Source organism: Rhea pennata, chromosome 14 (assembly GCF_028389875.1).
Source record: "Rhea pennata isolate bPtePen1 chromosome 14, bPtePen1.pri, whole genome shotgun sequence".
Taxonomy (NCBI): domain Eukaryota; kingdom Metazoa; phylum Chordata; class Aves; order Rheiformes; family Rheidae; genus Rhea; species Rhea pennata.
This window is the reverse complement of record NC_084676.1, coordinates 14,714,458-14,728,689: the sequence shown is the minus strand read 5'-3', so window position 1 is coordinate 14,728,689 and position 14,232 is coordinate 14,714,458. Positions and strand designations below refer to the sequence as shown.

General features: G+C 41.5%; 1 protein-coding gene across 2 annotated transcripts in view; it reads left to right on the top strand.

Moving 5' to 3' along the window:
- The window catches only part of ERGIC1 (endoplasmic reticulum-golgi intermediate compartment 1), a 63,142-nt gene that overhangs the window by 28,486 nt on the left and 20,424 nt on the right, over positions 1-14,232 (top strand). The window contains exons 3-6 of one of the 2 annotated variants that reach the window (XM_062587280.1): positions 2,907-2,979; positions 10,340-10,399; positions 12,853-12,947; positions 13,567-13,691. In XM_062587280.1, coding sequence (XP_062443264.1) covers positions 2,907-2,979; positions 10,340-10,399; positions 12,853-12,947; positions 13,567-13,691 — 353 coding nt within the window. The remainder of the gene's footprint in view (positions 1-2,906; positions 2,980-10,339; positions 10,400-12,852; positions 12,948-13,566; positions 13,692-14,232) is intronic. The other variant, XM_062587281.1, reaches the window with a different exon arrangement.

Genomic DNA, 14,232 nt, shown 5'->3' with positions numbered 1-14,232 from the left:
TTTATTTGTTAATTGCTTTATTCTATCTGATTCCAGCCTTTAATCTACTTTTCCAAATATAATACAGTTGTCAAGAGTGGGCTGTGGGAGCTGTACATTTGCATGGAAGCAAATAAAGGCCTTCGCTGTGTATTAAGTAGCTGAAGTGCTGTGTGTGTGACTTATGCTGGGAACATCACATGTGCCTGCAGTTTCGCACTAACTAGAGGAACCCATGTTCTGTATCTGAAAAAGTTTCCATCTAACTTTTGGCAAAAGAGACAGTTCAGTGCATAAGACTTGCACGTAAGTCTTATGCCTGCCTCCCCTCACCCTCCAAAAATGTGTGTGTACAGAGAGACTTTGATAGAAGGACACCCAAGCCAGGTCAGTCCAAAGGTCCATTTAGCCTGGCATCCTGTTTCCGGTAGTGGTCAGCAGCAGATGCCTAAGAAAAAGCACAAAGGCAGGTCAAACGCTTCCCCAGCCTTCAGTAAATTGGCCGTTCTGGAACTTCCTGATCTAGAGGTAGATTTTTGTGTTTAATAACCCTTAATGGATTTCTTCTTGAGGGAACATCTGATTTTTTATGAATCTTGTAGACTTTGGGCATCCACAACATCCATAGTTAAGGAGTTACAGAATTCACTTATGTTGTGTAGAGAAATATCTCTTGTTTTTAATGTTCCCTTCCCTCCCATTCTTGTACTGGAAGAGACAGTGAGCAGTTGTTCCCCATTCATCTTCTCCAGGCTGCTCATGATCCAGCATGTTGTCCTCAGTAATCTCTTGTCCAGGCTGAAAACTGACCACACAGTTTGAAAAAGCAAAAGTTTTGAAAAACTTTGAAAGTCACTCCTTGCCAGTTTTATCAGGATACTCTTGCTCACTTGTAGGTATTTCTAAGTATAGGTTAGTGTAATTTTATCTTACTCTATTTGCTAAGTGTTGTCACAGGTCTTCATTAGAAGAGCTGAAATGAAATATGGACTTGAGGGAGCGAGTACTTGGTATACTGGGAAGGGAGAAGGTACTTCAAAGACAAAATGACAGAGAAGAAAACAAAACATTGGAAGAGAAAGCAAGCTCCAGAAGAGAATTTACAATTAGCAATATCAGGCTTGCATAGAAGTGATGGAGAGCTGAGAGATCTGGCCGATGCTGTGGAAAGCCTTTATAGGATGATAACAAGGCGCAGAGAAATGTGACAAAAGATGAAGTGGTTGTTTCTATGTGAAACATTTTCCCTCTGCATACTGCCAGAGATGAGTTATCTTGTGTCTCTGCTATTTGGTGATTAGCAGTAAGAAATACTAGATCAACTTATCTTGTGACTGGCTGCTTACTTCTTTTGTGCTCTTATGTAGGTGTGTATGTTCTTATAAGAATTTGTGGCTGTGCTTAAACTACACCTTTCTCCTCCCTGATGTGGCCTTGTGCACCCTGCTAGCAGCTTAGCTGGGTTACAGCAGAGTGGTCTTCCCTGTGTCTTGACAGTCAAGACTTGGAAGTAACTGTGTGACCAGCTGAGGTTTCTCTTTGGAAATTAGCATCTCCTCTCACTTCCCATTTTCCTACTATTCTTTGGCTTTCTTTTTCCTTTTTCTCTTTTTCTTCATCCTCCTTAATGGATTTTTTGACATCTCTTGTAATCCCTTGCACTTCTGAGAGAGTTGGTAAATCAATCCACCCTGATGAGGAAGGGGAAGCAACGCATTTCTCTTTCCTCAGAACTGTAGGCTGACTAATCTGAAGAATAGGCACAAGGCTTTGGGTCATTTGAGGGTCTGTCTCTGTATTTGCCTTAATTACCTCCTCTTTCCTTCCCTTGCCTCTCGTACTCCCTACCAAGGGTGTTTGGACAAGCACAGTGGTATGATACAATTGCTCTCCTGCCAGTTGTTGCTTGTGCCTCTCAAAGGAATGGGTATTCAGGCTGTATTGGTCATATGGAATAAAGTTGAGGAATAGAGTTTTCTTACGGATTTCTCAATCTTAATTAGGAGCTATGGTGAAGTGCTCATTTCCAAAGAGTGCTTGGTCATTATTACTCTACTGGAATTGAGGGGTGAGCCACATTATATGTCTGTTGTCACAACCCTGGAATAACATGCCAGAGTTACGAGTTTACGAGCTCACTTTTTTGTATAGTGATTCACTATGAACTTCGAAGTGTTATTTAATACAGATATACATTGCAACCCTGTCTCCTTGAGTTGGCACATCCTTGTCTACTTCAGTCATCTCTACTCAGCAGGGTTCACTGTTGTCCATCCTTCCAGCCACTCCTCTGCCGGTTTGCTGTGTAAACCTCACTGCACAATGTTTTGTATAGTTTTCTGATGAAGAGTAACCAGTAATAAATGGTTACATTGGGCTCCCTTCTTTTAACTCTAGGTTAGCTTTCTTGGAAAAGACATGGGAATTGCTGTCTGAGTGCTTAACATCTCCTATACTGGGTATTTCCCCTTTCTGAAAAGCCAATGTGTGTGCAAATGGAGAAACTGGAGAAGCATCAGGCATTAGCTAGGCTAGTCTGTTATCCTCATGTCTCTGCTGTGGCAGCTCTGTCTGTTGGGTTGGACACACCATGAGCCTGACTTGCACGTGGCCTTAGGGTTGACAAAGAGGCAAAACATCTCCTAATCCACAATATGCCACATAACTGACTGTGCTTTTGAAGCAAGGTGATGTTGGTTCTTGTTCCTTTCTGGAGGTTTTAGTAGCAGTAAAATGTCATCACACTTCTGAGATTCCAGTGTTATCACCCTGAGGTCCCCTGAGGGTCCCTGTCTCTAAAGAGAATGTGAATTCTCAAGTGTATCATGGGCAATGCATTTGTCAGGGGAATCATCTGACTGCATAAAAACATTTCGTATTTTTATTAGAGATGTGAAACTAACCTTTTCCTCCATCTTCTTTTCCAGTCTCTGTCTGCTGCTGTCTTTTCATACTGTTTCTCTTCCTGTCTGAGCTCACCGGATTCATTGCCACTGAAATGTAAGTAAAAAATGCTATTTTTTTTGTATAAATGCATATGTCTATATGGTTCTTTAACACTTTATTCTGTTATCTTGCATAAATGTGTGTGTAATTTCGCTAGCCCAATTAGTCATGTAATGGTTTTTGGATTCCTTTTGGTTGATTCCAAATTCTTAATCATTCATTCAACTTTTTGATTTACTAATGTATCCTAGGCAAATTTATATCTAAAATACTTTTTTTAGAGAAAGCTGTTTCAGACCTGCTTGATGTTTTATCAGCTGCATACGTGATTTATGTATTGAGCGTGGGGGATATTTTTGATGTGACCGCAGATTATACCCAGCTTTTGACCCTTTCCAGTTTCTGTGGTGATTGGGTGCAAGGTAGTATGAATGCCAAAGAGGCCAACATCTCTTCCCCTTTTGCCCTCATCTGAGATTGTTTCCTCTCTTCTTCTGAGTAAGTACTTTCTTCTGCACTTGTTTCATTCGAAGTTATCCTGGAAAAATAGCATTTTTTTTTCTGTCAGTGACACTATATTTTTAAATGTATGGTGCCCACTGGTGGAATCCCTGTGGTCCATGCTCTGAGACTGCAGTGTTTCATTGCTGATATGGTGGGATTCCTGACAAGACATTCTTTTCCCCTCACTTCCCTGTGGACAAAGTGGAGATCACGTTTTGCCAGTCTTCACCAGATGTTTTTGGTGATGCTTTTTGCAGTAAGGAATTGTATTTAAATATGAATGATTTTTTGCTTAATGTTAATAATACTACTTTTTTTTTTTAATCTAAGATAGAACTGAATATCTAATACATGCAGATAGGTTTACTCATAGCATAGATATTATCTTTCTTTGTGCCTGTTGAGCCTTACTTGTAAATTTAATTGACAAGACTTCTGTGCCTAAAGAGGAGTTGTCCCTAGGTAAGCTCTTCAGGACCTTGCTATGAGCAAAATGAAAATAATTTCCTTTAAAAAAAAATCACTCATAGAGCAAGTATTTTAGTTCGATCAGATTTTTTTTTCCTCTTCTCATGCTCCTCTTGCTTTAAAGCAAACTTTCCTTAGTAACTCTTAACATAAGTACTTTTGTTTTGGATTCTGGGACTCATTCTCCATCCTACTACTGATGTGGCAGTGAGCTCACTGGCTGTGATGCATGATTCCTGGAGAGATAGGAAGGATAGAGCTTCCATCAGACTTATAGGGTGGTCCAGATAGCACCAGTCATTCCTGCTGGGCAAAACAGCTCTTGAATGCATTGGACTTGCATGGCAGATTTTGACCTACCATGCTTAGTGTTGGTTCTGAACCATGTGGCTCTTTCATTGCTTTTGTGTGACTCTGGCTTGGAACAAGAATATCATCTCAAGAATAGCTGTAACTTTGAGTAATGCTTAGCCTTAAGACAGCAGTATTATCTAGCTCTATCTTTTTTATTCCTATTGCTCATTTACTTCTGAATTCGTATCTTATGTTTCCTCCCTTACTCTTTCTTTGAATTCAATCCCATGCTTTTACTTATAAAATACTTGGGATCTCCTTGTCAACACTTCTCTCTAGAGCTGAATTTTCAAAAAAAAAAAAAAAAAAAAAAGAAAGAAGAAGAAAGCTAGACAAATTGCTTCACATGAAAAAAATAGTACTCTTTCTTGGTCTCATCTTAGACCTCATTCTCTCATTTCATTTTTTTCTTTTTTAATGTTTTACTGGGGAAATTAGTAACATTTCCTTAAATCTGATCAAATTAATTGAGTTATGTGACTTTGTGTAGTGAGTTGTGTAATAATTTCTTTTTGAACGGCAAAATTATGTGGTTCTTTGAGACCTCTGCATTTTTTTTCACATTGTGACTCTGTTAACAGGATGATGCATTTTTCACAAAGATATTGTAAATGTTGTAAGTTCCTGAATGCTCAGCTGACAGGATTCTCATCAAAACATCAGAGAGATAGTAAACTGCCTTTCCCAGCAGGAACGGCTTGGGGAGGAGGTGTTTATAAGCACTAAAGCAGTAAAATTTTAGTGAGGATGTCATAGAAGAGACAAATGCAGTAAACTGATTCGTCATGGACCATCCAACACAACTTGCAAAATATGAAAACCTCCTTCTGATGAGTTCTAGGTAATCAAAATCTCCCTTGCTGAGAACAGATCACCCGCAGTGTTTGTGAAGAGGCTCCCTCTGTAATAACGGAAATACTTCAGAATCTGACAGTAACAAAATAATTCCTAGTTCAGTAACTTCTAAAGACGAAGTAAACTTTTCTTTTTCCGCTTCTTACTCGTTACTCTCTCTTCTGGGAAACTCTGTAACCTAGAGATGTTTGAAGATACTACTAACCTCTCGTGCTTCCCTTTCACATGTATATTACTGGCAGGAGACTATGATGCAGCAGAGTCCAGTGGTTTGGAGCATGGGTGTGGAAGTGTGGAGCTGTATGTAGTTGAGCAGTGTGAGAACTCCATGCTGTCGTTATGAAAGGGGTGACGACAGATAGCAGGGGGGGAATATTACCTCACAAAGATGTTTTGAGCCTTGTTGGTCCCTGAACGATACACTTTTGAAGATACAGAAGATTGCTTAAGTGCAAATTGTTGAAATCTGATCATCTTTTATTGCAAGCTTGAAGTTTCTTTTATATCAGGAGTTTTGCATAACAGATATCCCTGCTTGAAGTTTCCTTGTGTCAGCCAGGATCTGAATTATTAACCAGAATATGCTTACTTGTGTTCACTTACGTGGGGTGAGCTTTCCTTCTTTGCCAGTACTAACTGCTTTATGAAACTGCGTCAGTCTTTCTCCTTTTGTGTAATGTTTCCCTTAAAGCAGTCATGCACTTGACAGAGCAGGTTTGCATGGAGGTAGCTGCACATTTTGGATGGCAATGAGAAATTGAGAGTGCTTGGCCAGGTGCCTTACATCAGAGATGTACTTGATTGCCTGATGTGGACTTGTGCGTACATCATAACCCTATTATGCCAAGTAATTGTGCATGGTATATGTGCATGTGACAGCCTGCTTCAGGGGAAGTCAGCAGCAGCCTTGATAGCAGTGGTACCTACAGGATTAACTGTCTAACTCTCACCAATAGGAGATTTGTTTGGTATCTGCAACTGAAGTGAGAGGTTGGTGTGGTTGGTTGTACTTGCATGCTGTAACATGAGAAAACAAGATCCACTTTGCACTACACTAACCGCTAGTGCTTGCTAGCTTCTACCCAGTACTGGATTTTCTTCTACGTTCATATGACCATAGCAACATAAATTCTTATTCTTACTAGAAATCTCAGTGTAGTCACGCTTACTCAACTTGAAAGGTGATTTTCTGTAAAAAGCCCATTATCTCAGTGCTTGTAGTCTCAGATGCTAGAGATGTGTCTAGGTAGCAGAGGCCAGGAAATGGCAGCCTTGTCTTGAGGGTAACAGTCATTACATGAAACCAGACAGATTATCTACGTGTGGCAGATGGTGTGCACCACAGTAGCTCTGTCATAACTCGCTGTGTGGGCATGTCTAATGCCCACCAAGATTGCGTCTGTGCGAGGGAGCTTACTTCAGTTAGGAAGCCAAGTAAGATAGTGTGGACGTTACAGTGGCCGTGCAGGAAGTTCATGTGGCATAGGTAATACACTGTAAACGCGCATCCTATTCTGCTGCTTGCTAGCTTCCTGTATAGCCTTGAACAGGTTAGAAAATTCCTAATTTCTCATTTTCTAGGCCTATTACATGATCCTAACAGGCAGTCTTCTGAACAGCCATGAAGGGAATTAAAGCTTGTATGTTATCTAAGCCCCCAGGGAAAGTACAGCAAAGTAGTGGTGAGAGAAAAGATTCTGTTATTTTGCTCAACCGCAATCCATCATTGCAGTTGAGGTAAGGTAGAGTTAGCACTGGAAATCAAACCCAGACTGAATGTGATGGAAGCCCTCAGAACTGTCCAAAGCAAACTCCTCAGTTCTGTAAAAGACGGATAAAAGAAGGGAGGTCTATGCCTCACACTTGGACTTCTGCAAAATTGGCAATATCGGATACGTGTTTGTCCCACTGCACAAATGACTCAAATAGCTGAAGAAGTAAATCTAAAGTGTTAAATCTGTCTGGTATTTCCTGGGCAGGATCAGTAGTAGGCTGAGAGTGGACTGAAGGCTAGAAGTTGCTTTGCGTACCTTTTAACAGCCTTCCTCACTCATCTTGATGTTATGTTGCAAATCAAGAACATAGAAATCATCTATCTCTTTTCTAATTAACCCAGATCAATTCTGGAAGTTAATAGCTGGCAAGAAGATAATCCTACATTTTATGACCTTAATTAGGTCATGAATTATGTTCTATAGGTTCGATAAGAGTTTTCCAAGTATTCCATTACTAAGGAGGCAAGATGCAATTAACTTATTTGGTTTGCCTTGCATTGACAGCCTGGGGAAGGGATAGGAAGGTATGAATTTGGCACTTGTGGTATGAATGTGACAGGTCAATTATTGTTGACCAGATGCAGCACATTAAGTTGAAAGCAACAGATCATTCCTGACAGTGTTTTTTTTTTGTTTTTGTTTGTTCGTTTGTTTGTTTCTAATGAAGTAGCTGGCACTAAACAGGATGATGTGACAAGTTTGCTGCTTCAAAGGCTGTGTCCCCCTGCGTGGAAGTTAATTACTTAGGCAGAATATTTGCAACAAAAATACTGTATTTGCATAAGAGCATAAATCAGCAGCAATGTATGCATCATTTGTTCATTTTAGGTGACTGGGTCATTCACTGAGGATGCTTGCTTGCTTTAATCTTTCTAAAGAATACTTTGGCCAGTCTGTGAACGTCATGCAGCCTAGCGCCCAGTGTCAGGGAGGCATCATGTGTGGCACAACTCAACTGTTAGCCTCAAATATGGGAAGAAGCAAAAGCCAGGAGTTACCAAGACCAAGATTGCTTGTTCACCCTGGACTTACTTGTGTGCCTGAGACTGATCCTGCAATGAAACAGGGGAATAGTTATCATATGTGCCTTCAGAGAACTTGGAGAGCTCCTTTGTCCCATAGTCCCCCAAGATATGTGAAATGTGTTTTGTGGCTCTTGGCCCACAAAAATTTCTCATAGCAGCTTGCAAAGTCAAACTGCACCTACGATGAGCAATAGTGTGAACTTAGTGCAACAAGTGTTCCTCCTGCTAGGGTCTGTAACCTCTGAGTATATACTGTTGGTACAGGAAGCACAGTGCTAAAGCTTGTATGTTCTCATCTAGGTCCCAAACGTTAGGGTAGAGATGCAACTCCAATTCCACTAGCTCATATGATTGAGGCAGGTGAAATGCAGGAGAAGCTAGACTAGAAGGTGGAATATCTCCTAGTAGCTGGAGGGGAATGGGAGTTCTCAGTTTTACCACTGACTGACCTTGAGACAGACACTTGACTTTTCTGTAGAAGGATGGTAATGCTTACCTACCTACCTCTCAGGGGTGTTAAGAAGCTTAATTAATGTTTGCTTAGTACCTTGGAGATTACCTAATAAAAGGTGTTGTACGGTTGTGAAGTGTTGTTATGCTGTCTGTCCTAATGTACCTGTGTGGGTTAGCAGGAAGCGGAAGGTCATGTCATGATGTCATTTGTAATCTCTGACTCAAATATACGTTGACGTCTTTAGAAGCCTTCTCCTTCTTCCTGCCTGCTGGAGAATTGTAATTCCTTCCTTTGTAGGACAGTGTGTTTTCTATGCTTCCTGCTGAGGTGAGACCAGATCTGGGACAGACTTTCTAAATGAAGTTTTCACTGTGATTCAGGGCTTAGAAGAAAGCTTCCAAATGGCAGAGCAATACATTGCAAGCATAACTTACTATAGAGTAGAAAATTTGCTACCCTGCTTATTTATTGTTCCTTAGCCCTAACTGAGAAGATGGTTGGTTTGTCTGAAGTTAGCTCTTCTCTGGTTTGGCACAGCTGAGAAGCAGGTAGTGCAGAAGTCTCAGCTTGGGCTGTTGTGATTCTGGAAGCTGTCAGGGGGATGATTAATTAGAGCTCACCCAAGAAAGTCTCTTGAAGCTTTGGGATCCACTGAGAAAGAATAGTAATTTTCCCTTTTAGCTTTCGGGTGCTGGAGGCTGGAAGGTGCTTCCTGGGAGTCAGAGAACAAGTTAAAGTGCAACTTGCTGGAGTCAGCAGCTGTGTTTTCTATCCATATGGCAGATTACTGGAGAGAAGGGTTTCTGGTTGTTCACTGTGAAAGATGGAGCAAAAAGGTTTGAAGTAAAGACTAGGCCAAGGAAGACAGAGACCAAGCAAGATGCACTCAGGCAGAGTTTGAAGTTTGGAAAAGTTGATGAAGTTTGTTTCCTTTTGTATTCAAAGGGCCACAGATTCTTCAGCTGTTGAGTGCTGAAGTGTCTGATGCTAGTGGCCAAGGTTGCTGGGTGAAAATAACGTCTGCTAAAGAAATTTGTTTCTGGGGAAACAAAGCTGTTGTATCATAAATCTAAGTCTTAGAGCATGGAGAGCAGGATCTTTCATTGGATAAGATCATAAGAAATATTAAGTCCCTTTGCTGCTGTTTCCCCCTTTCATTCTCCTTCTCTGTGTGCCATTTGCACAACCTGCAGTCTTAGCCAAAAAAATCCCTCCATTTTTTGTGTGTAATGTGCAAGTTTGTAAGGAAACAGGATGAGCAACTGAGGAACCCAGCAGCCAAGGAATGTGAAGTATTTCAGAGTGGCTCTTTCTAGAAGTGAACCAGATTCTTTCTGTGTGGATCATGGCTCCTGCTGTGTAGAGAAACTTTTCTCCCCTTTTCCTTGAAATAGTGAAGGGAGGCCCCGCACTGGGAGGAGTGCTCCTCTCACTTGTCTTACTGCCCATATTACACTTTCATAGCTCTGCACCTAACCACTGCTTTATTGTGCTACTTAAATAAAGTAGCCCTTACTAGCAACCAGTAAAATAGCAAATCCTACTTGCTTAGGCTCTTTAGAGGAGGCATGTGACATCTTTGGAGTCACAATACAACCTTGTGTGCGCTTCTGTCTAAAAAGCTTATGAACCATCTGTATTTACCGTGTCCTTCTGCCTGACATCAGATTTTATTTCCCTTGTGGCAGTCCCAGATTCATACTTAATCTCTATTGCTCTAATCTTGGAACACTTTAGATTCCAGGAGATGCAGCTGTAAGTCAGAGCCAACTTCTTTTCTTCCACTGGAGACATTATCCCTCCAAGGAGAGTTTCTAGAGGTGGCAAATACCACTTCTCCCAACATCCCTGGGTTGTCTGATTAAATAATAGAAAGGCTGTGTGCAGTTTGGATTTTTGGCCTTGGGGAGGAGGATAGCAATGAGTGCCACATGAGTGCCAGTTCTCTGCCAGCTCCATCCAGCTTTCTCCCAAGGCAGGAAGAAGTGGAGTAAGGACAAGATGTTACAAGCTGCCGGGTGTCTGAAGAGTGATAATAGGTAAGGCTATAAAGTTGGGAATATGAGTAGGGAAGGAGCAGGGGGCTCCTAGGCAAAGAGGAGGAGGAGGTGGCCATGAGCCTTGCTCAAGGGACAAGTTGGGAACCGTTGGTCTAATGACTAGAGCTCAGGACAGGAAGCAGGTCACCTTTTATCTCCACAATTAATGGGATGTGTAATGTGGACAAAGTGGCCTGCTTCTCTTTGCCTCAGGAATCCAGTCTGTAACTGAGTGACTTCACCACTTTGCTTTCCTATTTAAAATGTTGGCTCTGCGTGCACAGTTAATCATTTGTCTTCTACCAACAGCCATGTCTCACTGTGTTATCACTGAGAGGTTTCTGTGTACTTGCATGCTCACAGAACACGCCTGACTTCACTTCTTCTGACTAGTTCAGAATTAGAGATCGCTAAATACAAATACTAATATACGTAGAGTTTCAGTCCAGTAAGTAGGACCCAAGCTACTTAACCTGATGTGTTCCTCTGCGAGCAGTACACTCCTTTTTGCCAGTAATGTTAAACTGCCTGCCGCACTGGCTGCGCATGGTCCACGTATTAGACAGCAGAGAGCTTTAAGTCAGATGCTGTTATGAAACAGGTTTGCCGGCAACTGAGATCTTGATGGGAGGACTCCGAGTACAGAAAGGTGCATGGCTTTGGGGGATTAATGCATCTCCTGGCTGGAGCTGCTCCTCACAACCGTATTTGGAAGTATGACTTAATCCTGCACCCTATCTATTCGTCAGTCATGAACACACAGAAGATTTAATGCATTCCACCTGGAAGGAGAGGGCTCAGCCAAGAAGCTTCTAACTAGGTCACTGATGAGCAATCTTGCCCATCCCTCTGTGTCATTTTTATTAATCACTTGAAAAATACGTTGAGTAACGATTTCAAGCAACTTGTCAGGCCAATTAAAAACAGAGAAAGGTAGGGCAGTGAAGCCGAAGACAAATGCTGTGCTGGTTTTAAATGACTGTCTATAAACCCCACTGACCTGTGAATAATTATCTCAGCAAAATTGGCAGTTGCATGCTTCCCTGTCTGAAGACTTGTTTCTTCTGAATACACGGGGCAAACAGTTCGTTATTGTCCAGAGGTGTATCACCAGAACAAAATTGCTTTGAATCTGGCTTGTGGCTACCCTTAATCTGGTTTGGCCATTAGCATGTATAGTTTTTGGCAAGGGCTTGTCAAAGTGTTTCGTACATTTTGACCATTAAATAAAAGTAATGCAAAGCTGTTATTGGTGAAGGCAGTTTTATGGAGCCTGCCTGAACAGAAGTTCCCATCGCTTTATGATCCTTCCTACTAGGAAATAAATTGCCAAATTTTCTGACTTGATGAGGCTGAACAGAGTTGAACTGAGAGAGAAAAAGTTGATAGGTAATATCACCATCTTCTTGAAGTTTAGTGGAGTGGTTTTCCCTGGAATATATTTTCTAGGACCACTTAGCTAATGCTGCTGTGCTTGGGGTGTGTTTTTTTTTGTTTATATTTAAAGTGTCAAATGGATTGTATGTGCCAACAATAAATATTTATAATCTTGTATTCCTTTTACTTTTTATCTGTATTTTGTCTTCTGTGAAATATGTGCCAGCCCTCTGGGTGCTATAAACAGCATTACTCTTTGGGAGACTGTTGCATAGTGTATTACATCCTGCTGTCCAGGATGCTTCATCCCATCTGTTTCCTGGCTCAAGTCCTCTTCTCCTCAATTTTATTTTTTGTCTTTAGTTACAGTTCGTAGACTGAAATGAGATGTTAAGGAGAGAGATACAAGTAGAGGAGAAGGACAGGAGGGGGAGGCCTTGGCACCCAGAAAGGGAGCGCCAACAATGGGAAGCGGAGAAATGGAAGAAGCTCAGGCAACTTTCTAGCTGGGCATGGTTAATCACAGGTCTTAATGCTCCATGGCCTGCCATACACACTACCCTTGCTTCGGCTGTGTCAGCTGGGTGGCAATAGCAGATGGCAGTTATTTACACAAATCGGCTTTAGGATATCTGAGAGTAGCCTTTCTCTAAATCTATTTATGCTATAGAAGAGCACGTGCTTCTCTCCTTCCTGAAAGAAGTAGCAGCCCAGATATGCAGCAAGGTAGCACACTAGCCTGCTGCCTCTTAAACATGAGGTTCTTGTTTTGTGTCACTACTGAGACTCATGTTGGAGGGGCAGAAAATTAGGGAACATTTTTCTTTTCTTCTGGTGTAAAGGAGATGTTTAGAGCATCCATATACTGCATCTGTCAAGCAAGGAGTAAAATAAATTGTAGTTTGTCCCCATGCAATGGAGGGGGTAATTCCTGCTCTAAGTCCGTAACTCTTGGTAGCAAGTGTCACACAACCAAACCCAGTGCTTCAAAGACTCATTTTTCCCTTTCCATGCAAATTCTTTCTGTGGAAAGTAGCTGTGTGCATGAACCTACTTGTGGTTTTTCTGTCCTTCAGAGTTAATGAGCTCTATGTGGATGACCCAGACAAAGACAGTGGAGGGAAAATAGAAGTGAATCTGAACATCAGTTTACCAAACCTGCATTGTGAATGTGAGTACCCCTTTTCACTCTTCATTTTTTTCATCATATTTTAAGTGATAATTGAAATAGGTGCAGTGACCCTTCTTCTGTAACAGAGTGGAATGAAGTAGCTGCAGCCTTTGCCAGTACCCTGTTGCTCTGTATTGCAGGCTAGGACACCTGTTTTCTTCACTGAGCTCTTTCTCCAGCTCTTAGTAGTGGCTGATCTTCCTCACTGGCTTCTTTCTAAGTCTTACTTCCTTCTTTTTAGTGACCTTTTTGTGTCTGGCAGCAAGAAATCTTGGTCTCCCAGGTTTTATTTGTAACTCTGAAGGGACCACCTGCTTGTTGGCTGTTACAAATCACCTTCATTGATTACCTTGATTTTCAAAAACTGAGATTGCAGTCACATGGCAGGATATAGGAGTTACATTTGTGTCAAATAAGCAGTCTGAAAAGTTTGGTTATAAAATCCATTATAAAGATCTGCTATGACAAAATTTGACAGGTTAATTTACTCATTGCCAGGAAAAGATGTAGGTTTGGTTTTTTTTTTTTGGTTTTTTTTTTTTTTTTTTTTTTGGTAAAAGCAGAACCTACCTTTCCTATACAATCTGTTTTTTAATTGTTGTCTCTTCCACCCATGCAGTAGTTGGACTAGACATCCAGGATGAAATGGGAAGGCATGAAGTGGGTCATATTGACAACTCGATGAAAATACCTCTCAACAATGGGGATGGCTGCAGGTTTGAGGGCCATTTCAGCATCAACAAGGTGAGTAGGAATGACAGTGGGTGAGTGTGCTGGCTGGAGAGGTGCTAGCAAGATCTGTTTGTAAAATACTCATGAAAATCTGTGCGTCAGTGTCTCGTCTTGCAGAGGATACATGCATGTCCCTAATCAGTAGGTGAGCTTGGTTCTCATGCTGCTGCAGAACAATGTGTGGAGAGGAGGCTACATAGTTAGACTCACTCAAAGCATGTTAGATCAAGCTCTTTTTTACTGTTCTCTAGAGCGGCTAATCCAGGCAGCATTGCTTGAATAGCAGAGAGTAGCCCTGTGACTAGTGCTATCACTTTCAGTGGAGCTGCCCTAAGGTTTGGGGGCGTCTTTGAACTCCTTGTGAATACGGAGTGTCTTCTGTGTTTATTCCTCATGACTTTTGCACCTCCAAAACATGAGTCACTATGTAGAGGTCTTTGGCATTGTCTCTATCTTTTGTTCCAAGAGCTGCAGAATGACAGGAATGTTCCCTGCTAGAGGATGTCAGCCCAACAGAAACGGCTCTGCGTTAAAATGTTTGGAATACATACAC